This window comes from Pristiophorus japonicus, chromosome X (genome assembly GCF_044704955.1).
Source record: "Pristiophorus japonicus isolate sPriJap1 chromosome X, sPriJap1.hap1, whole genome shotgun sequence".
NCBI classification, from domain to species: Eukaryota; Metazoa; Chordata; class Chondrichthyes; family Pristiophoridae; genus Pristiophorus; species Pristiophorus japonicus.
In genome coordinates this window covers 40,254,656-40,278,926 of record NC_092010.1, presented here as the reverse complement: position 1 = coordinate 40,278,926, position 24,271 = coordinate 40,254,656, and the positions used below count along the sequence as shown (strand labels likewise).

The following is a 24,271-nucleotide window of genomic DNA, read 5'->3' as shown; positions in this document are numbered from 1 at the left end:
CACCCATCACCCCCCGTGTCCTAGCTCGCACCGAGTCCCGCTCACCCATCACCCCCTGTGCTCGCTGCCCCCGTGTCCTAACTCGCACCGAGTCCCACTCACCCATTCACCCCCTGTGCTCACTGACCCGTGTCCTAACTCACACCAAGTCCCACTCACCCATCACCCCCTGTGCTCGCTAACCCGTGTCCTAACTCGCACCCAGTCCCACTCACAAATCATCCCCTGTGCTCGCTGCCCCGTGTCCTAACTCACACCCAGTCCCACTCACCCATCACCCCCTGTGCTCGCTGCCCCCGTGTCCTAACTCGCACCGAGTCCCACTCACCCATCACCCCCTGTGCTCGCTGCCCCCATGTCCTAACTCACACCAAGTCCCACTCACCCATCACCCCCTGTGCTCGCTAACCCCGTGTCCTAACTCGCACCCAGTCCCACTCACGCATCACCCCCTGTGCTCACTGCCCCGTGTCCTAACTCACACCCAGTCCCATTCACCCATCACCCCCTGTGCTCGCTGACCCGTGTCCTAACTCACACCGAGTCCCGCTCACCCATCACCCCTTGTGCTCGCTGCCCCGTGTCCTAACTCACACCGAGTCCCACTCACCCATCACCCCCTGTGCTCACTGACCCCGTGTCCTAACTCACACCCAGTCCCATTCACCCATCACCCCCTGTGCTCGCTGACCCGTGTCCTAACTCACACCGAGTCCCGCTCACCCATCACCCCTTGTGCTCGCTGCCCCGTGTCCTAACTCACACCCAGTCCCATTCACCCATCACCCCCTGTGCTCGCTGACCCGTGTCCTAACTCACACCGAGTCCCGCTCACCCATCACCCCTTGTGCTCGCTGCCCCGTGTCCTAACTCACACCGAGTCCCGCTCACCCATCACCCCCTGTGCTCGCTGCCCCCGTGTCCTAACTCGCACCGAGTCCCACTCACCCATTCACCCCCTGTGCTCACTGACCCGTGTCCTAACTCACACCAAGTCCCACTCACCCATCACCCCCTGTGCTCGCTAACCCCGTGTCCTAACTCGCACCCAGTCCCACTCACAAATCATCCCCTGTGCTCGCTGCCCCGTGTCCTAACTCACACCCAGTCCCACTCACCCATCACCCCCTGTGCTCGCTGCCCCCGTGTCCTAACTCGCACCGAGTCCCACTCACCCATCACCCCCTGTGCTCGCTGCCCCCATGTCCTAACTCACACCAAGTCCCACTCACCCATCACCCCCTGTGCTCGCTAACCCCGTGTCCTAACTCGCACCCAGTCCCACTCACGCATCACCCCCTGTGCTCACTGCCCCGTGTCCTAACTCACACCCAGTCCCATTCACCCATCACCCCCTGTGCTCGCTGACCCGTGTCCTAACTCACACCGAGTCCCGCTCACCCATCACCCCTTGTGCTCGCTGCCCCGTGTCCTAACTCACACCGAGTCCCACTCACCCATCACCCCCTGTGCTCACTGACCCCGTGTCCTAACTCACACCCAGTCCCATTCACCCATCACCCCCTGTGCTCGCTGACCCGTGTCCTAACTCACACCGAGTCCCGCTCACCCATCACCCCTTGTGCTCGCTGCCCCGTGTCCTAACTCACACCGAGTCCCAATCACCCATCACCCACTGTGCTCACTGCCCCCGTGTCCTAACTCTCACCGAGTCCCGGTCACCCATCCCCCTGTGCTCGCTGACCTACATTGGCTCCCGATCCAGCAATGCCTCGATTTTAAAGTTCTCATCCTCCTGTTTAAATCCCTCCATGGCCTCCGCGACCACCCCAATTCCTGTAACCTCCTCCAGCCGCCACAACCCTCCGACACCTCTGCGTTCCTCCAATTCTGGCCTCTTGCACATCCCTGATTATAATCGCCCCACCCTTGGCAGCTGTGCCTTCAGCTGCCTGGGCCCCAAGCTCTGGAACTCCCTCCCTAAACCTCTCCATCTCTCTACCTCTTTCCTCCTTTAAGATGCTCCTTAAAACTTCTCTCTCACCTGCCCTAATATCTCCTTTTGCGGCTTGGTGTTAGTAATCGCTCCGATGCAGCGCCTTGGGACCTTTTACTACATTAAAGAAGCTATACAAATGCATGTTGTTGTCATCCTGCCTCCAGGCGAAAATTCTCGAGGCTCCTCCGACTACAGTGAAGAATCTACCACGATGTCCTATTTTTTTTTATATGATTGACAATTGGTGTGTGAGTTTAAAGTTAAGAACTCCCATGGTCGCTCGCCCACCGTTGCATTAATGAAGGGCTGATGGCCAGACCACTCAAAACCGTGTGATCCCGGGTGTAGCCTTTCTATCGTGTGAAATCTCCTGTTGCCTCTTGTACGTGTGAAACCAGTGTGTGCAATCTTCTGTAGATCTGGAGGACATTCAGGCTTGGGCTGATAAGTAACATGCAGACCATACAAGTGCCTTACAATGACCAGCTGCAACAAGAGATAGCCTAACCACCTCCCCTTGACATTCAGTGGCATTATTATCGCCAAATCGGTCAATATCCTGGGGCGAGGTCACCACTCGGATCTAGCTGGTCACAAAGCTGGACCAAAAGTTGCCTGTGTTTACGCAGCGAGTTGTTGTGATCGGGAACGCGCTGCCTGAAAGGGCGGTGGGAGCAGATTCAATCGTGACTTTCAAACCGGGAATTGGGTAAATACTGGAAGGGGAAAAATTCACAGGTCTGTGGGGGAAAGGGGAGTGGGACTGATTGGATAAAGGAGTTGTCTTATGACGAAAGGTTGAGCAGATTGGGCCTCTACTCGTTGGAGTTTAGAAGAATGAGAGGTGATCTTATTGAAACATATAAGATTCTGAGGGGGCTTGACAGGGTAGGTGGGGAAATCTAGAACTAGGGGGCATAGTTTCACTAAGGAGTTGCCCATTTAAGACTGAGCTGAGGAAGAATTTCTTTGAGGGTCGTGAATCTATGGAGAGAGCTGTGGAGGCTGGGACATTGAATATATTTAAGGTGGAGATAGACAGATTTTTGAGCGATAAGGGAGTGAAGGATTATGGGGAGCGGGCGGGGAAGTGGAGCTGAGTCCATGATCGGATCAGCCATGATGGTATTAAATGGCGGAGCAGGCTCGAGGGGCCGAATGGCCGACTCCTGCTCCTATTCCTTATAGTCTGAAAGCTCTTTCAAAGAGCTGGCACATACATGTGCTGTGAGATTCTACAAACTAATTTGTGCGTTTCAACTCCTAGTTCAACTGTCCACGGACGTGGTAGTTACTGATTTAAGTACAAGCGGCCCCTCATGGGATTACACCTGAACCATTTTTCTTTTGTTAAATCCTGGCTTGTCAATTGCTTAAGACCTTCCGTTTTTTTTCCATTTGCAGAAAGTACGTCTCCGTCTGCCTCCGTCTCTGTCGCCGGCACAAAGACCACCTCGCTCCTCGACCCCGCCGTCATAGTTACCACTACAGTAAACGAGTCACTGCCCGGGCCGCTGACCCTCGGAGAGAGCTGCCCCTTCGGTAACCAGGTGCTTCCGTTCGGGCAGCCGGCCCCCAGCAGCCCTGGGCTGCCCGGAACTCTGAACCCCAACCTGCTGGGCCCGCTGCCCATCTCCCTCGCCGTCGGCCAACAGCAGGCGCTCAGCCAGAACCCTGTAAACCTGCTCCCCGGTGCCGTGGACGGGCAGGGGGACATCATACTGACTCTCCTGGGTCTTCTCAACCCGAATCTGCACACAGCTTTATCCCCAAACTCCAGCGACCTCGATGGACAGACACTACAGGCCCTGCAGATCCTCATGGCTGCGCTGCTCCAGAACCACTCGCCAACAGCCATCCTCCCTCTGCCGCCCATCAGCCTTCCTCTGGCCGACCTGACTCAGCAGCAGCAACAGCCCGGCGCGCTCTCGTCCGTTCTCCAATTCCCCACCCTCCAGGACCAGCTGTCCGGCGGCCAGACCGCCGGGCACAGGCAGGAGGGACTGCTGACCGGCCCCCTGGGCAACGCTTTCGGAGGACCCTCTGGCCACGACGGTGCCGTGCTGCCCCTTCTCTTCCCGACGTCGTCCAGCGTGCCGGCCTGGCTGGGCCTAAACCCCCAGCTCCTGGCCACCGTGCTCAGCTCTTCATCAGACAATGGTACCAGTCCGCCTCAGGTACAAGGGTGGGGAGGGGGAGCCGGGACTCTATCTGCATTGGTTTCTCTTTTGTAGAGCATAGGAACAGGAGGAGGCCGTTCAGCCCCTCGAGCCTGTTACATTAGGAACAGGAGGAGGCCGTTCAGCCCCTCGAGCCTGTTACATTAGGAACAGGAGGAGGCCATTCAGCCCCTCGAGCCTGTTACATTAGGAACAGGAGGAGGCCATTCAGCCCCTCGAACCTGTTACATTAGGAACAGGAGGAGGCCATTCAGCCCCTCGAGCCTGTTACATTAGGAACAGGAGGAGGTCATTCAGCCCCTCGAGCCTGTTACATTAGGAACAGGAGGAGGCCATTCAGCCCCTTGAGCCTGTTACATTAGGAACAGGAGGAGGCCATTCAGCCCCTCGAGCCTGTTACATTAGGAACAGGAGGCCATTCAGCCCCTCGAGCCTGTTACATTAGGAACAGGATGAGGCCGTTCAGCCCCTCGAGCCTGTTACATTAGGAACAGGAGGAGGCCGTTCAGCCCCTCGAGCCTGTTACATTAGGAACAGGAGGAGGCCATTCAGCCCCTCGAGCCTGTTACATTAGGAACAGGAGGAGGCCATTCAGCCCCTCGAGCCTGTTACATTAGGAACAGGAGGAGGCTGTTCAGCCCCTCGAGCCTGTTACATTAGGAACAGGAGAAGGCCATTCAGCCCCTCGAGCCTGTTACATTAGGAACAGGAGGAGGCCATTCAGCCCCTCGAGTCTGTTACATTAGGAACAGGAGGAGGCCGTTCAGCCCCTCGAGCCTGATCCCCCATTCAATTAGATCATGACTGATCTGTATCTTAACTCCATTTACCCACCTTGGTTCCATAACTCTTGATACCCTAACACAAAAATGTATGCAGCTCAGTCTTGAAAGCTCCAATTGACCCCCAGCATCAACAGCTTTTTTTTGGGGAGAGAGTTGCAGATTCCCACTGCCCTTTGTGTGAACAAGTGCTTCCTGACGTCACCCCTGAACGGCCTGGCTGTAATTTTAAGGTGACGCCCCCTTGTTCTGGACTCTCCCCACCAGAGGGAATAGTTTTTCTCTCTCTCTCTACCCTATCAAATCCTTCAATCATCTTAAACACCTCATTTTTAAAATTGAAACATATATAGTTATTTATATTGAAAGAATATTAAATCTCAACTTGTGTTTCGGAACTGTGTCCTAGTGTTTGTTGTGTGATTGGATGACTGATTCTCACCTCTCTCTCTCCCCTCTCTCTCTCCCACTCTCCCCATCTCTAGGTCTGCCTTTCTGCCGTTCCCTTGGGATCTACTGCCACGACCTGCACCACCGCCTCCCCGAACCCGGAGGGCAGCACGGTGCTGTCGGTCGGTGAATCCCTGTTGCCATTACCGGGACATGGGAAAATCAACACCGTGATGCCTCAGCTCCTGAACCCGCTGCTGGGAGCCAGTTTGCTGGGTGAGTGGGGCCTTCAGTCTGCAGGTCCTTCGCTTGTGACCCAGCTGCAGGGAGGTGAATACACCACCCAATGGTCTGTGCTGGGGAAACCAGGGAATTCTAGTCCAAAGGGAGATTTCTAGAGTCTAAAATTACGAGATTTATGGGGATGTTGCCGGGACTGGAGAATTTTAGTGATGGGCAAAGATTGGATAGGCTGGGGTTGTTTTCTTTGGAACAGAGGAGGCTGAGGGGAGACCTGATTGAGGTGTATAAAATGATGAGGGGCCTAGATAGAGTGGATAGGAAGGACCTGTTTCCCTTGGCAGAGGGGCCGACAACCAGGGGGCATGGATTGAAAGCAATTGGGGGGAGGCTTAGAGGGGATTTGGGGGAAATGTCTTCACCCAGAGGGCGGTGGGGGTCTGGGGCGGCCTGAAAGGCATTTGGATGTGCACCTGAAGTGCCGTAACCTACAGGGCTACAGACCGAGAGCGGGAAAGTGGGATTAGGCTGGGTAGCTCTTGGTCGGCCGACGCGGACACGATGGGCCGAAATGGCCTCCTTCTGTGCTGTAAATTTCTGTGATTCTATGATAATTAAGGATATGGTGATTGAGCACGTTTTCAGCTGATCAGAGAGAGCCAGCATGGGTTTGTGAAAGGTAGGCCATGCCTGAGTTTTTTTGAGCAGGTGACTAAAGTAGTGGGCAGGGGAATGTTTGTGGATGTTATTTCTACGGACTTCCAGAAGGCATTTGATAAAGTCCCTCATAAAAGACTCTTAACTAAGGGTTGCAGCTCATGGAATTGAGTAAATTATTGACCTGGTTAGGAACTGTCTGAGTGGCAGGAGACCAGAGAGTAGGGATAATGGGCAGGTACTCTAAAGGACAGGATGTGACTAGTGGTGTCCTGCAGGGATCTATGTTGGGGCCTCAACTATTCACTGCATTTACTAATGACTTCTAGATGAGGAGAACCTTCTTCACCCAGAGCGGGGTGAGAATGTGGAACTCGCTGCCACAGGGAGGGGTTGAGGCGAATAGTATCGATGTATTTAAGGGGAAGCTGGATAAACACATGCGGGAGAAAGGAATAGAAGGATATGGTGATGGGGAGAGATGGAGGAGGGGTGGGAGGGGGCTGGTGTGTAGCGCAAACACCGGCACGGACCGGAGGGGCCGAATGGCCTGCTTTTGTGCTGTAGACGCAATGTAATCTGATGTGTCGTCTTTCCTCAGGTGACATGTCGGCGTTGAACAGCGGCTTGAGTCCACCACAGCTGCCAGGGGTGCAGACAATGCTGAGCAGCAACCCCTGGCTACTGCAGCAACAACAGCCACTGGTACAATCTCTCCAGGGACCCCTGGGCATCCAGATGTTTCCGAGCCAGACCCCCCTCACAGGACAAGTGAATAATCACACTAACCCCCTAGCATGCCTCTTTCAGAATGTCCAGGTAAATCTGTGCCTCCGCTCTCCTCTTCTCCCCACTTTTAAACTACTCATCTATTTTTTAAATTTATTCACGGGATGTGACCGTCGCTGGCAAGGCCGGCATTTATTGCCCATCCCTAATTGCCCCTTGAGAAGGAGGTGGTGAGCCGCCTTCTTGAACCGCTGCAGTCCGTGTGGTGACGGTGCTCCCACAGTGCTGTTGGAGAGCAAGTTCCAGGATTGTGACCCAGCGACGATGAAGGAACGGCCGATATATTCCCAAGTCGGGGAGGGGAACGTGGAGGTGGTGGTGTTCCCATGCGCCTGCTGCCCTTGTCCCTCGAGGCGGGTAGAGGTGGCGGGTTTGGGAGGTGCTGCCGAAGAAGCCTTGGCGAGTTGCCGCGGTGCATCTTGTAGACGGTGCACACTGCAGCCACGGTGCGCCGGTGGTGGAGGGAGTGAGTGTTGGAGGTGGTGGAGGGAGTGAGTGTTGGAGGTGGTGGAGGGAGTGAGTGTTGGAGGTGGTGGAGGGAGTGAGTGTTGGAGGTGGTGGAGGGAGTGAGTGTTGGAGGTGGTGGAGGGAGTGGGTGTTGGAGGTGGTGGAGGGAGTGAGTGTTGAAGGTGGTGGGGAGCGTGGCCCATCGAGCGGCCTGCTTTGTCCTGGATGGTGTCGAGCTTCTCGAGTGTTTGTTGGAGCTGCAACTCATCCAGGCAAGTGGGGAGTGTTCCATCACACTCCTGCCTTGTGTCTTGTCGATGGTGGGAAGGCTTTGGGGAGTCAGGAGGTGAGACACTGGCCGCAGAATACCCAGCCTCTGACCTGCTCTTGTAACCACAGTATTTATGTGGCTGGTCCAGGTAAGTTTCTGGTCAATGGTTGATGGTGGGGGATTCGGCCGTTTGCCTCAACCACTCCCTGTGGTTGTGAGTTCGACATTCTCAACACACTCTGGGTAAAGAAATTGCTGCTAATTCCCCATTGGATTTATTAGTAATTCATATTTGATTGTCCCACAAGTGGAAACAGTCTCTCCACATCTATCCTGTCCAACCCAATCTGAATTGTTGAACTCGTTGTAGATTCCGAAAGGCTATCGAGTGCCTAATCGAAAGATGAGGTGCTGTTCCTCAGAAGGTTGTGGGTTCAAGTCCCACTCGAGAGAGACATAGCCACAAAAATCTAGGCTAACGTTCCCACTGCAATGCTGAGGGAGTGCCGCACTGTTGGAGGGGAGGGGCAGTGCTGAGGGAGTGCCGCACTGTCGGAGGGGCAGTGCTGAGGGAGTGCCGCACTGTCGGAGGGGCGGTACTGAGGGAGCGCCGCACTGTCGGAGGGGCGGTACTGAGGGAGCGCCGCACTGTCGGAGGGACGGTACTGAGGGAGCGGCGCACTGTCGGAGGGGCGGTACTGAGGGAGCCCCGCACTGTCGGAGGGGCAGTACTGAGGGAGCGCCGCACTGTCGGAGGGGCGGTACTGAGGGAGTACTGTCAGAGGGCTGTAAAAGATCCCACGGCCACTATTCGAGGGAGTTATCTCGGGTGTCCTGGGGCCGATATTTATCACTCAATCAACATCACTAAAACAGATTATCTGATCGTTTATCACATCGCTGTTTGTGGGAGCTTGCTGTGTGCAAATCAGCTGCCGTGTTTCCCACATTACATCAGTGACTGCACCTGGGGGTGGGTGGGGGAGGGTTCGGGGAAAGTACTTCATTGGTGTTTTGGTACCTCTTGAGGTGGTGAAAGGGGCTATAGAAATGCAAGTTCTTTGTTTAGATGGTGCTTTCTTTCCCTCCAGCTCCTGTTACATTGACTCCTTATTTCTTCCTCTCTTTCAGCTGACCATGGGGCAGGCCGTGATGGTCCCCGGTAAAATGGGGAGCCTCCCCGACGGCCCGTACACCAGCCCAGCTCCCTCCCACAACTCCACGTCGAGTCAGCTGCCCTCGGACCCCTCCCCATCCCTCCAGCGGAAGCCCGAGGGGATGGACCCCTGCGACGGAGCCCCGGCAGGCGAAGGGGCGACGCTCTCCGCACCCGCCGACCTCTGCCCCGCTTCAGCCTTCAGTACCACGAGTGCCTTTACACGAGCCCAGCCCGGGTGGCGGGAGGGGGCGGAGGAGGAAGGGGCCGCTGGGCGAAGCACGCCGCGGCCGAGCGGCGAGGATGAGGGCCCACGGGAGGCCTACATCGGACTGAATGGGGAAATCTCAGGGCACAACGGCCGCGCGGAGGAATGGCGCAAGTGCGGGCGTGAGTGCGTTAACGGACAGTGCGGGACGGACACTGGGGGGCCTGCGGAGCGGCACGGACACCGGATTCCGGGCTGCGACTGCACGCAGCCAGGGCAGGACAAGGGTGGCCCCTTCAGGTCGGGCAAGCACGGGGCGCACAGCAACGCACAACACCCCAGGCAGCAGAAGAGGGGGTTAGCCAAGGTAAAACAAAATATCAAGATTCTCTCTCTCTGTTCCCCCTCCCTCCAAAAATTCCACAACTCCCAACAGCTGAATCGCCTCGCCAAGCTAGCAGCTGAAAATATCCACAGCCCTCCTCCCCTTTTCACTTTGGTGGCTGTGCCTTTAGCTGCCTGGCCCCCGAGCACTGGAATTCCCTCCCTAAACCTTTTTGCCCCCCTCTCTCTCTCTCGTTTAATATACTCCTTAAAACCAAGCTTTTCGCCATCTCCTGATCTGGCTCGGTGTCAAATTTTGTCTGATTTATGCTCCAATGAAGAGCCTTGAGATGCTTTACTACGTTAAAGTCATTGTGTTGGGCTGGGCAGAGACTGCCAAACTATATAATGATTATTTTGTTATGATTACTTCTTCATTAAGGAGAGAGAAGTGTAATATATACTGAAGGAAATCCTTATTAGGCGGAAAATTGTGTTAGGGAAATTGATGGGTGGCAAAAACACGTAGACAGAATATTATCTGAATGGTGACAGATTAGGAAAAGGGGAGATGCAACGAGACCTGGGTGTCATGGTACATCAGTCATTGAAAGTTGGCATGCAGGTACAGCAGGCGGTGAAGAAGGCAAATGGTATGTTGGCCTTCATAGCGAGAGGATTTGAGTATAGGAGCAGGGAGGTGTTACTGCAGTTGTACAGGGCCTTGGTGAGCCCTCACCTGGAATATTGTGTTCAGTTTTGATCTCCTAATCTGAGGAAGAACGTTCTTACTATTGAGGGAGTGCAGCGAAGGTTCACCAGACTGATTCCCGGGATGGCAGGACTGACATATGAAGAAAGACTGGATCGACTAGGCTTATATTCACTGGAATTTAGAAGAATGAGAGGGGATCTCATAGAAACATATAAAATTCTGACGGGACTGGACAGGTTAGATGCAGGAAGAATGTTCCCGATGTTGGGGAAGTCCAGAACCAGGGGTCACAGTCTAAGGATAAGGGGTAAGCCATTTAGGACCGAGATGAGGAGAAACTTCTTCACTCAGTTGTTAACCTGTGGCATTCCCTACCGCAGAAAGTTGTTGAGGCCAATTCGTTGGGTGTATTCAAGAGGGAGTTAGATGTGGCCCTTACGGCTAAAGGGATCAAGGGGTATGGAGAGAAAGCAGGAAAGGGGTACTGAGGTGCATGATCAGCCATGATCATATCGAATGGTGGTGCAGGCTCGAAGGGCTGAATGGCCTGCTCCTGCACCTATTTTCTGTGTGTGTGTGTATATGCTCCACCTAGTGGACGACTATGGTAATGCAACTGCTGATGTACAATAATAAAAGGGTCATGTGACCAGGTCATCTGACAAGTTTTCTGCAGAGCCATCTTGTTAGCGTGTGTTTATGATGTAAAGAATATATCACACATTTAACGCGAGATCCTAATGGAGGATATTCGCCTTCAACGGGTGCATGTTTTCGTGGAGCCCTGCCATGCTAAGACCTTGTTACTCAGCGCCTGTGATTGTCTCTCTTCCCCTCTCCCCCGTCCCCCATCCCAGATGAACCCGGAGACTGTGAAGACGCTATCTGGAACACTTGATGGCTCACACAGAACCAGAAAAAGAAGCAAAAAGTAAGTTTCAATCCCCCCGCGCCTGTTACATCAGCCATGATCTTATTGAATGGTGGTGCAGACTCGAAGGGCCGAATGGCCTGCTCCTGCATCTATTTTCTATGTTTCTAAGTCAACAGGAGGCCATTCAGCCCCTCGAGCCTGTTACATTAGGAACAGGAGGAGGCCATTCAGCCCCTCGAGCCTGTTACATTAGTAACAGGAGGGGGCCATTCAGCCCCTCGAGCCTGTTACATTAGTAACAGGAGGAGGCCGTTCAGCCCCTCGAGCCTGTTACATTAGGAACAGGAGGAGGCCGTTCAGCCCCTCGAGCCTGTTACATTAGGAACAGGAGGAGGCCATTCAGCCCCTCGAGCCTGTTACATTAGGAACAGGAGGAGGCCGTTCAGCCCCTCGAGCCTGTTACATTAGGAACAGGAGGAGGCCATTCAGCCCCTCGAGCCTGTTACATTAGGAACAGGAGGAGGCCGTTCAGCCCCTCGAGCCTGTTCCACCATTCAATCATATCATATGACTGATCTGCATCTCAACTCCATTTAAACTCCAAATAACCGGGTTATTTTCGGGTTGGCAGGCTGTAACTAGTGGGGTGCTGCAGGGATCAGTGTTGGGGCCCCAGCTATTCACAATCTATATCAATGATTTGGATGAGGAGTGTAATATATCCAAGTTTGCTGATGATTGATGATGAAATGTAAGTTGTGAGGAGGATGCAAAGAGATTTAGACGGGCTAAGTAAATGGGCAGGAACATGATGAATGGAATATAATGTGAAGTTATCCACTTTGGTCGGAAAACTCGAAAAGCAGAGTATTTTGTAAACGGTGAGAGATTGTGAAATGTCGGTGTACAGAGGGACCTGGCCGACCTTGTACACCAATCACTGAAAGTTAACCTGCAGGTACAGCAAGTGTTTACAGCAAATGGTATGTTGGCCTTTATTACAGGAGGATTTGAGAAAAGAGTAAAGATGTCTTACTGCAGTTATACAGGGCCTTGGTGAGACCACACCTGGAGTATTGTGTACAGTGTCGGTCTCCTTACCTAAGGAAGGATATACTGGCCATAGAGGGAGTGCAGCGAAGGTTCACCAGACTGATTCCTGGGATGGGGGGATTGTCCTATGAGGAGAGATTGAGCAGACTGGGCCGATATTCTCTAGAGTTTAGAAGAATGAGAGGTGATCTCACTGAAACATACCAGATTCTGAGGGGGATTGACAGGGTAGATGCAGGTGTTTCCCCCCGGGCTGGGGAGTCTAGAACCAGGGGTCACACAGTCTCAGGATAAGGGCTCGGCCATTTAGGACTGAGATGAGGAGGAATTTCTTCACTCAGAGGGGGGTGAATCTTTGGAACTCTCTGCCCCAGAGGGCTGTGGAGGCTCAGTCCTTGAGTATATTCAAGGCTGAGATCGATAGAGTTTTGGATATTATGGGATATGGGGACTGGGCGGGAAAGTGGAGTTGAGGTCAACGATCAACCATGATCTCTTTGAATGGCGGAGCAGGCTCGAGGGGCCCAATGGCCAACCACTGCTCTTAATGTTCTTATTTACCTGCCTTTTCTCCGTATCCCTCGATCCCCTTACCAACAAAAATCTATTGATCTCAATTTTCAGAGCTGCAACTGACCTTCAACACCTGCAGCTCTTTGGGGCAGAGGGGGTGTTCCCGATTCCGACTACCCTTCGTGTGAAGAAGTGCTTCCTGACATCATTCCTGAATGAACTTCCCCCATCACAGGAAATAGTTTCTCTCTATCTACCCTCTTGAATCCTTTAATCATTTTAAACACCTCGATCAGATTGTCCCTTAGTCTTCTATGCTCGAGGGAATACAAGCCTGTGCAACCTGTCCTTGTTATTTAACCTCTTTTAGCCCCCCTCGGGTATCATTGTGGTGAATCTGCGCTGCTCGCCCATCAAGGCCAATGTATCCTTCCTGAGGTGAGGTGAGGTGCTCAGAACTGAACGCAGTTACTCCAGGTGGGGTCTGACTAGAGCTCTAAGCAACTGGTCGATAAAGGCCGACATTTCATTAGCCTGTTTGATTGCTTTTTGTATCAGTCCACGATATTTTAGTGACTGGTGTAGTTGGAATCTCAAATCACTCTGCCCCGCCACCGTGAAATCCAGGTCCAACCTACCTCCTACACAAACTGAGGTGCTGGCAGCACCCCCACTGACAGGAGAGTGTAACTACAGTGTGACTTGTTTACATAGCCAGTTCCTGTTATAAACGCGGAGGTGGGAATTTGTAACGGGAGTTGGCTTTTTCTTATGTTCACCGCTGACCCCCCACTCCTTGTCTCCACAGCACTCCGAAAATAAGCAGCAATCTAGAAGTTGCATTGCAGGAAGCCATGATGGAACTGGACCAAATAACAGCCAACGTGAGTACAGGTCAAGAGCCAGATAAACGGCGGGGGAATATTCTGCGGTGTGTTGAACCTTAGTCCCTGTGGCAGTAGCTGCACTCTCTCTCGCCTCTGAGTCAGAAGGTCGTGGGTTCAAGTCCCCACTCGAGACTAGAGATCCAGACTGACGCTTGCAGTGCAGTACTGAGGGAGTGTCGCACTGTCGGAGGGGCAGTACTGAGGGAGTTACGTACTGAGGGAGTGCCGCACTGTCGGAGGGGCGGTACTGAGGGAGTGCCGCACTGTCGGAGGGGCAGTATTGAGGGAGCGCCGCACTGTCGGAGGGGCAGTACTGAGGGAGCGCCGCACTGTCGGAGGGGCAGTACTGAGGGAGTGCCGCACTGTCGGAGGGGCAGTACTGAGGGAGCGCCGCACTGTCGGAGGGGCAGTACTGAGGGAGCGCCGCACTGTCGGAGGGGCAGTACTGAGGGAGTGCCGCACTGTCGGAGGGGCAGTGCTGAGGGAGTGCCGCACTGTCGGAGGGGCAGTACTGAGGGAGCGCCGCACTGTCGGAGGGGCAGTACTGAGGGAGCGCCGCACTGTCGGAGGGGCAGTACTGAGGGAGCGCCGCACTGTCGGAGGGGCCGTCTTTAGGATGAGACGTTAAACCCGAGGCCCCGTCTGCCCCCTCAGGTGGTTGTCGAAGATCCCAGGCACTATTTGGAAAAAGAACAATGGGAGTTCTGCCCAGTGTCCTGGGACTGGAAAGAGAGGGGGGATCAAACTGGGAGCGGAGAATTAAAATGGCCAGCAATCGGAAGGTCGGGGGTGGGGGGAAGTCTCCCTGTATATCGACACTTCACATAACCATGTTTTCTTCTCTGAAATGTTGTGACGCGATTTTTTTAATAGCTTTTTTTGTTGAAGTTGAAAAAAGCAAAATGATTTATCATTTCAGGCTGAGCACCAAACTCCAAAAGAGAAACTGAGGAAGCCAATGAAGTCTAAACAGAGGAAGATTGTGCGATAACGCTGGCCTCGCTGGGAGCAGGCGGTGGATCCCCAGGAGGTCATTTTGGGAGACATTTATATATAATTTTTATCTGTATTCTACTTGGCGGTTCTGAACTCTCTTTTTAAAAAAAAAAATGATACGTCGCACCAGTAGATGGAATCAGTTGCCATCGGGACGAGCGGGAGTGGGTGGGGAAGGGAGGGGGGGTGGTGGGTGTGTAGTAGAGCCCCCTGCGGGTCAGGGGGCTACCATTAAACTGACAATGGGGCCATTGTGTCGTGGGTTCCAATTTAAAACCCTCTCGTGGCCCGTTTGGGGTCGACCATCACCATCTACTGGTGGCGCAGCCTTACTGCAGGCGAGTAATTCGATACAGCAATAATCTTTGTACCGTTAATTCTGCCTCCTGTCACCCTCGATATTTAAACTTCCCTCCCCCTCCCCCTCCCTCGGAAACACTCAAGTGATCGATATATATATTTTTTGACCTGTTCTCCAAGCCAGCCAGTTAAAGACTCGCCCAGCTGCACTTGTTGACCCTTCGAGTACCTGACTCCAGTTACACATGGGTTGGTTAATTATTTTAGTTTTTTTGTTATACCCTCCCTCCCTGTTTGTATAGTCTGCCCAAAGCAATTTTGAATACTTTTAATATAATTAGGTAGAACGGAATAAATAACCCCGACCAGTCTAATCTCTCTCCTTTACTGGTTACTGTTTGGTTATTTCTTCAAACTCCTGAATGAGGTTGAGTGCATGTTAATTGGTTGTTGGAAATTTATAGCACTAAAACGGGCCATTTGGCCCAACTGCTCCGTGCTGGTGTTTATGCTCCACACCAGCCCCCTCCCACCCCATCGTCATATCCTTCTATTCCTTTCTCCCTCATGTGTTTATCTAGCTTTCCCTTAAATCTATGTATACTATTCGCCTCAACACTCCTATCCCCTTCTGGGTATTCTGCGGCCAGTGTCTCACCTCCCGACTCCCCAAAGCCTTCCCACCATCGACAAAGAGTGTGATGGAACATTCCCCACTTGCCTGGATGAGTTGCAGCTCCAACAAACACTCGAAGCTCGACACCATCCAGGACAAAGCAGGCCGCTCGATGGGCCACGCTACCCACCCCCTTCAACACTCACTCCCTCCACCACCTCCAACACTCACTCCCTCCACCACCTCCAACACTCACTCCCTCCACCACCTCCAACACTCACTCCCTCCACCACCGGCGCACCGTGGCTGCAGTGTGCACCGTCTACAAGATGCACCGCGGCAACTCGCCAAGGCTTCTTCGGCAGCACCTCCCAAACCCGCCACCTCTACCCGCCTCGAGGGACAAGGGCAGCAGGCGCATGGGAACACCACCCCCTCCACGTTCCCCTCCCTGTCACACACCATCCCGACTTGGGAATATATCGGCCGTTCCTTCATCGTCGCTGGGTCACAATCCTGGAACTCCCTCCCTAACAGCACTGTGGGAGCACCTTCACCACACGGACTGCAGCGGTTCAAGAAGGCGGCTCACCACCACCTTCTCAAGGGGCAATTAGGGATGGGCAATAAATGCTGGCCTCGACAGCGACGCCCACATTGAGAATAAATTAATAAAAATTCTCTAAATATTTCACACACGCTTGGGGCACTTTTCCTTTCCCCACTGCCAACTGCAACTCTTGGTACATTGTCACTGCCCAGCCCACCTGAATATTGCCACAAGCACAAGGCACCCCCTCTGAGAATTGATGCTAGTTCTGGTGTGAATGGCTGTGAACGTGCCCACGATGGGGGATAAGGAAGTGAAGGAACAGCCCTCTCCGACCGTTAATTGAAAGGAAGAGCTTATAAACCCACAGGCCACTTTGCCGTTGACAGGAGAAGTCTTGACGTGAAGAAGTGGTGCAGTTCAGCATGGTGCTGCCCCGTCGCTCACAACACAACTGTGTGGGGGTGGATTGGGGGCCTCGCTAATGGGGGCAAGCTGGTGTCGGCCCACAGATGGACATTTCACACTGCTGTACCTCCATGAGGATTTCCGCAGCCGGAGAGGGCGAGATGATGCTGCAAACGCCCGCCCAGTGAAATTACAGGTTCTGTCCTTCCGAAATGTGTGGCTGCAAGTAAGCTTTGTGACACTGGGCTAAAGTGCTGGTGAGTACAGATCGGGTACTCGCAACAGGAGGAGGCCGTTCAGCCCCTCAAGCCTGTTACAGGAGGAGGCCGTTCAGCCCCTCGAGCCTGTTACATTAGGAACAGGAGGAGGCTGTTCAGCCCCTCGAGCCTGTTACATTAGGAACAGGAGGTGGCCATTCAGCCCCTCGAGCCTGTTACATTAGGAACAGGAGGAGGCCGTTCAGTCCCTCGAGCCTGTTACATTAGGAACAGGAGGACGATGCAATTCAGCTCCTCGAGCCTGTTACATGAACAGGAGGAGGCCATTCAGCCCCTCGAGCCTGTTACATTAGGCACAGGAGGAGGCCATTACAGTAATGAGGGATTGTCGGAGGGGCAGTATTGAGGGAGCGTTACACAGGGTAGGATAAAGGGAAAAAAGGGAGAGGCTTGTGACAGATACCGAGGGCTCAATACTGCAGAATCTCTGGAGGAGTATAAAAAGTCCAGACATGAAATTAAAAAGGATATTAGGACAGCAAAGAGAGAGCATGAAAAATTCTTGGCAAGTAACATCAAGGAAAACCCAAAGATGTTTTATAAATATATTAAAGAGCAAGAGGATAACTAAAGAAAGGATAGGGCCTATTAGAGACCATGAGGGTAATCTGTGTGTGGAGGCAAAAGATGTGGGTATGGTTCTTAATGAATACTTTGCATCTGTTTTCACAAGAGAGGGGCGATGCAGACACTACTATCGATGAAAAGTGGTGTGAAATATTAGATGAAATAAACATGAGAGAGGAGATATTAAGGGGTTTAGCAGCTTTGAAAGTGGATAAATCCCCAGGCCTGGATGAAATGTATCCCAGGCTGCTAAGTGAAGCAAAAGAGGAAATAGCAGAGGCTTCGCCCATCATTTTCCAGTTCTCCCCGGCTTCAGGTGTGGTGCCAGAGGATTGGAGGACTGCTAATGTTGTACCTTGTTTAAGAAGGGAGAAAGGGATAGACTGAGTAATTACAGGCCAGTCAGCCTAAACCTCTGGTGGGAAAATTCTTGGAAAAAAAATCCTTAAGGACGGGATAAATCTTCACTTAGAAAGACCTGGATTAATGGGGGACAGTCAGCACGGATTTGTTAAGGGAAGGTCGTGTCTGACTAACTTGATTACATTTTTCAAGGAGGTAACCGGGAGGGTTGATGAGAGCAGTGTGTACGATGTAGTGTATATGGATTTTAGCAAAGCTTTTGATAAGGTCCCACATGGCAGACTGGTCACGAAAGTAAAAGCCCATGGGATCCAGGGCAAAGTGGCAAGTTGGATCCAAAATGGGCTCAGAGGCAGGAAGCAGAGGGTAATGGTGGATGGGTGTTTTGTGACTGGAAGGCTGTTTCCAGTGGGGTTCCACAGGGCTCAGTGCTGGGTCCCTGGCTTTTTGTGGTATACATCAATAACTAGACTTGAATATAGGGGGTATGATTAAGAAGTTTGCAGATAATACAAAAATCGGCTGTGTAGTTGATAATGAAAAAGAAAGCTGTGGACTGCAGGAAGATACCAATAAACTGGTCAGGTGGGCAGAACAGTGGCAAATGGAATTTAATCCAGAGAATTGTGAGGTAATGTATTTGGGGAGGGCGAACGAGGGAATACACATTAAATGGTAGGACACTGAGAAGTGTAGAGGAACAGAGGGACCTGGGAGTGCAGGTCCACAGATCCCTGAAGGTAGCAGGCCAGGTGGATAAGGTGGTTAAGAAGGCGTACGGAATACTTGCCTTTATTGGCCGAGGCATGGAATACAAGAGCAGGGAGGGTTATACTTGAACTGTATAAAACACTAGTTAGGCCACAGCTGGAGTACTGCGTGCAGTTCTGGTCACCACATTACAGGAAGGATGTGATTGCACTGGAGAGGGTGCAGAGGAGATTTACCAGGATGTTGCCAGGAGTGGAGAATCTAAGCTATGAGGAAAGACTGGAGAAGCTGGGTATGTTTTCTTTGGAACAGAGGCTGAGGGGATACCTCATTAAGGTGTATACAATTATGAGGGGCCTATAGTGGATAGGAAGGACTTATTTCCCTCAGCAGAGGGGTCGACAACTAGGGGGCATAAATTTAAAGTAATTGGTCGAAGGGGAAATTAATTCATGCAGAGGGTTAGAAACATAGAAAATAGGTGCAGGAGTAGGCCATTCGGCCCTTTGAGCCTGCACCACCATTCAATGAGTTCATGGCTGAACATGCAACTTCAGTACCCCCTTCCTGCTTTCTCACCATACCCCTTGATTTCCCGAGTAGTAAGGTTGTGGGGGTCTGGAACTCACTGCCTGAAAGGGTGGTCGAAGCAGAAACCCTTACCACATTTAAAAAGTACTTGGATCTGCTGGAATGAGAGACCGGTTAGCCTGACATTGGTAGTGGGGAAAATGCTGGAATCAATTATTAAAGATCTAATAGCAGTGCATTTGGAAAGCAGTGACAGGATCGGTCCAAGTCAGCATGGATTTATGAAAGGGAAATCATGCTTGACAAATCTTCTAGAGTTTTTTGAGGATGTAACTAGTAGAGTGGACAAGGGAGAACCAGTGGATGTGGTGTATTTGGACTTTCAAAAGGCTTTTGACAAGATCCCACACAAGAGATTGTGCAAAATCAAGGCACAGGAGATTGGGGGTAATGTATTGACGTGGATAGAGAACTGGTTGGCAGACAGGAAGCAAAGAGTGGGAATAAACGGGCCCTTTTCAAAATGGCAGGCAGTGACTAGTGGGGTACCGCAAGGTTCTGTGCTGGGACTCCAGCTATTTACCTGGGTGTCATGGTACGTAGGCATGCAGGTACAGTAGGCAGTTAAGAAAGCAAATGGTATGTTGGCCTTCATAGCGAGAGGATGAGAGTATAGGAGCAGGGAGGTCTTACTACAGTTGTACAGGGCCTTGGTGAGGCATCACCTGGAATATTGTGTTCAGTTTTGGTCTCCTAATCTGAGGAAGGACATTCTTGCTATTGAGGGAGTGCAGCAAAGGTTCACCAGACTGATTCCCGGGATGGCAGGACTGACATATGAAGAAAGACTGAATCGACTAGGCTTATATTCACTGGAATTTAGAAGAATGAGTGGGAATCTCACAGAAACATATAAAATTCTGACTGGATTGGACAGGTTAGATGCAGGAAGAATGTTCCCGATGTTGGGGAAGTCCAGAACCAGGGGTCACAGTCTAAGGATAAGGGGGAAGCCATTTAGGACCGAGATGAGGAGAAACTTCTTCACTCAGAATTCCACAGGTTCATAATTCTCTATCAAAGTTGTTGAGGCCAGTGTGTTGGATATATTCAAAAGGGAGTTAGATGTGGCCCTTACGGCTAAAGGGATCAAGGAGTATGAAGAGAAAGCAGGAAAGGGGTACTGAGGTTGCATGATCCTATTGAATGGTGATGCAGGCTCAAAGGGCTGAATGGCCTATTCCTGTACCTATTTTATATGTTTCTATGAAGTGCTGTAAACTGCAGGGTTACAGACCTAGAGCTGGAAAGTGGAATTAGGCTGGATAGCCTCTTGTTGGACGGTATGGACATGATGTGCCAAAATGGCCTCCTTCCGTGCTGTTAACTTCTATGACAGTACTGAGGGAGTGCCGCATTGTCGGAGGGGCAGTACTGAGGGAGCGCCGCACTGTCGGAGGGGCAGTACTGAGGGAGCGCCGCACTGTCGGAGGGGCAGTACTGAGGGAGCGCCGCACTGTCGGAGGGGCAGTACTGAGGGAGCGCCGCACTGTCGGAGGGGCAGTACTGAAGGAGCGCCGCACTGTCGGAGGGGCAGTACTGAGGGAGCGCCGCACTGTCGGAGGGGCAGTACTGAGGGAGCGCCGCACTGTCGGAGGGGCAGTACTGAGGGAGTTAGACGACAGGTTGGGACAGTCTTGGATCTGGCCTGGAGTCGATGAAGCTTGAACAGGTTCCCACTGGTTCTGTACTCCCACTGACACCTGGGAGTCCCTGGCCAAAGACCGACCAAGGTGGAGATAGTGCATCCAGGAGGGCGTTGAGCTCTTCGAATCTCAACGCCGCGAGCATGAAGAGGTCAGGCACAGGCAGTGGAAGGAGCGTGTGGTAAATCAGTCCCACCCTCCACTTACCCTCAACGACTATCTGTCCCACCTGTGACAGGGACTGTGGCTCCTGTATTGGACTGTTCAGCCACCAAAGAACTCACTTTAGGGGTGGAAGTAAGTCTTCCTCGATTCTGTGGGACTGCCGATGATGATGATGACAGCACTTCAGTACATGGACGACGCTTGCGTCTCAACACATTCAGAGACTGAACTCCAAGTCATAGTCAACATCGTCACTGAGGCGTATGAAAGCATAGATGGGCCTTACTAAATATCCATAAGACAAAGGTTTTCCACCAACCTGACCCCGCCACACAGCACTGCCTTCCCCCACTCCCCGCCCCCAGTCATCCAAAATCCACGGCACGGCCCTGGACAACTTTCCATACCTCGGGAGCCTCTTATCAGCAAGGGCAGACATAGACGACGAGATTCAACACCACCTCTAGTGCGCCAGTGTAGCCTTCGGCCACCTGAGGATTAGTGTGTTTGAAGATCAGGCCCTCAAATTTACTCCCAAGCTCATGGGCTGTCGTGATACCCACCCTCCTGTATGGCTGAGACGTGAAGAATGTACAGTAGACACCAAGTCGCTGGAGAAATACCACCAACGATGTCTCCGCAAGATCCTACAAATCCCCCGGGAGGACAGACGCACCAACGTTAGCGTCCTCGATCAGGCCAACAGCCCCAGCATCAAAGCACTGACCACACTCGACCAGCTCCGCTGGGCAGGGCCACATTGTCCGCATGTCCCCCAGACACGAGACTCCCAAAGCAAGCGCTCTACTCGGAACTCCTTCACGGCAAACGAGCCAAAGGTGGGCAGAGGAAACGTTACAAGGGACCACCCTCAAAGCCTCCCTGATAAAGTGCAACATCCCCACCGACACCTGGGAGTCCCTGGCCCAAAGACCAGTCATCCCTAAGTGGAGGGAGTGCATCCAGGAGGGCGCCGAGCACCTCGAGTCTCGTCGCCAAGAGCGTGCAGAAACCAAGCGCAGGCAGCGGAAGGAGCGTGCGGCAAACCAGTCCCACCCTCCCCTTCCCTCAACGTCTATCTGTCCCACCTGTGACAGGGACTGTGGGTCCCGTATTGGGCTGTTCAGCCACCTCTGCCCTCTCTGGTGGACGCAGAAGAGCCTGTGGCCACCATTTCGAAGAGCAGTGTCGTTCTCCCCAGTGTCTTGGGGCCAATATATATCCCTCAACCAACATCGTTAAAACACAGATTACCTGTTCGTCATCTTATTGCTGATGGCAGAAACATGCTGTGCGCAAATTGGCTGCCACGTTTCCCTACGTTACAACAGTGACTACGTTGCAAAATAAAGTGTCGATAAAGCGTTTTGGGAACGTCCCGAGGTGGTGGTGAAAGGTGATGTATAAATGTAAGAACAAACCAGCTTCTGGGGAAGCAAAGTCGCTCATTGTGGTCTCTGGTTCAACTCAGCCTGCGCTCACTGCAGTTTTGCATCCGTGTCCGGACTCAGCGAGATAGTCAATCGTAGTGCTCCCGCCTGGGGATCCGTGTCGCATTCTCTTGTGTGCCTCACCACCTGTCAAACGCTGTAGAATAGAACACGATTGGGGTTTTATTTCCTTGTCTGCACACCAACTCTCCCTGGGACGGTACTCCAAGGGTGACGGATCCAGTGGGGGGGGGGGGGGGGGGGAAGAAGCGGACATAAGAAATAGTAGTAGAGCCTGCTCTGCCATTCACTTAGACCATGGCTGATGTAACCATGGACTCAGCTCGCTCCCCATAACCCTAGACTCCCTTATCGCTCAAAAATCTGTATCTCTGCCTTAAATATATTCAATGACCCAGCCTTCACAGCTCTCTGAGGCAGAGAATTCCACAGATTTACAACCCTCAGAAGAAATTCCTCCTCATCTCTGTCTTAAATGGGTGACCCCTTAATGTGAGACTCTGCCCCCGAGTTCCAGATTCCTCCATGAGGGGAAACAACCTCGACATCGACCTGGTCAAGCCCCCTCGGAATCCTAAGCTCCTCTCTTCTCAACTCCAATAAGTACAGACTCAACCTTTCAATCATAAGAAATTCCTTCATCTCGTGAACCTTCTCCAAACTGCCTCCAATGTAAGGAGGGGCAAGGGATCTGGTGGGGAAAAGAGCAACGGACCCAGTGGTGGAGGAAACAATGATCCAGTGTGAAAGCAACAGATCGGGAACAGTAGATAAAGCAACGGAGAGCGGTGTAGGTGGCAGAGAGAGCACGATGGATGCGTTGGAGAGGGGGGACAAAGGGTTTGTCATTCTCCTGCTACAGGGCTTGGTACGATTCCAGATGACACCAGTCCTCAGATGTCCTATTGCTTGGTGTGTACAATCCATGTGCTGTTGTCCAGTGCAAGAATTGAAACAGAGCGTGATTATTTCACCAGCTGGCTTTGCAGAACCTCAGTCCACTTTAGCAGGTGCAATGCGTGTAGTGTGCACGAGAATTAAACTGCAAAGCAATGGGGATTGAAAAATTGGTAGTAGACTAAAGGTCACTACACTGTCCCAGCAAACACTCCCAGGGCAGGTACAGGGGGTTAGATACAGAGTAAAGCTCCCTCTACACTGTCCCCATCAAACACTCCCAGGGCAGGTACAGCACGGGGTTAGATACAGAGTAAAGCTCCCTTCACACTGTCCCATCAATCACTCCCAGGGCATGTACAGCATGAGGTTAGATACAGAGTAAAGCTCCCTCTACACTGTCCCCATCAAACACTCCCAGGGCAGGTACAGGGGGTTAGATACAGAGTAAAGCTCCCTCTACACTGTCCCATCAAATACTCCCAGGGCAGGTACAGGGGGTTCGATACAGAGTAAAGCTCCCTCTACACTGTCCCCATCAAACACTCCCAGGGCAGGTACAGCACGGGGTTAGATACAGAGTAAAGCTCCCTCTACACTGTCCCATCAAACACTCCCAGGGCAGGTACAGGGGGTTAGATACAGAGTAAAGCTCCCTCTACACTGTCCCATCAAACACTCCCAGGGCAGGTACAGGGGGGGTTAGATACAGAGTAAAGCTCCCTCTACACTGTCCCATCAAACACTCCCAGGGCAGGTACAGGGGGTTAGATACAGAGTAAAGCTCCCTCTACACTGTCCCATCAAACACTCCCAGGGCAGGTACAGGGGGTTAGATACAGAGTAAAGCTCCCTCTACACTGTCCCATCAAACACTCCCAGGGCAGGTACAGCATGGGGTTAGATACAGAGTAAAGCTCCATCGACCAATTGGGAGCCTCAGCTCCAACCATACTACAAAAGTCTGATTTTCCCCCATTTCCCTGCACCAACCATCCTGTGGGCACTCCGAGCCACATGTCCAGAGTGCTGTGGGGACCAGGGAGCAGTTTTGTGCTGAACTCCTTTGACCAGAGATCCTTGCAGCCAGACACCGACATCCCATTGGTGTCTGCAACTAAACCGCGCTACCCGACTCTGCAGTGCTTTCCCCGAGATCACCGGCAGAAATCTCTCGTTACCAGCGGCACCTCCGGACAATTCCAAGGATCGGGATGGGGCAAGTGGGAAAATCTAGGCCAGCTGCTGCAGGTAATGACGCGAGGATCTGCAACACATCCGCTGCT

The 24,271-nt window shown here is 52.5% G+C and overlaps 1 protein-coding gene across 1 annotated transcript in view; it reads left to right on the top strand.

Moving 5' to 3' along the window:
- Nucleotides 1–14,601, top strand: part of LOC139241026 (methyl-CpG-binding domain protein 5-like) — a 35,594-nt gene extending 20,993 nt beyond the window's left edge. Inside the window, exons 6-12 of the mRNA XM_070869741.1 lie at nucleotides 3,365–4,137; nucleotides 5,408–5,588; nucleotides 6,811–7,028; nucleotides 8,848–9,447; nucleotides 10,977–11,050; nucleotides 13,368–13,443; nucleotides 14,366–14,601. Coding sequence (XP_070725842.1) covers nucleotides 3,365–4,137; nucleotides 5,408–5,588; nucleotides 6,811–7,028; nucleotides 8,848–9,447; nucleotides 10,977–11,050; nucleotides 13,368–13,443; nucleotides 14,366–14,437 — 1,994 coding nt within the window. The 3' untranslated portion in view covers nucleotides 14,438–14,601. The remainder of the gene's footprint in view (nucleotides 1–3,364; nucleotides 4,138–5,407; nucleotides 5,589–6,810; nucleotides 7,029–8,847; nucleotides 9,448–10,976; nucleotides 11,051–13,367; nucleotides 13,444–14,365) is intronic.
- Nucleotides 14,602–24,271: the final 9,670 nt, after the last annotated feature.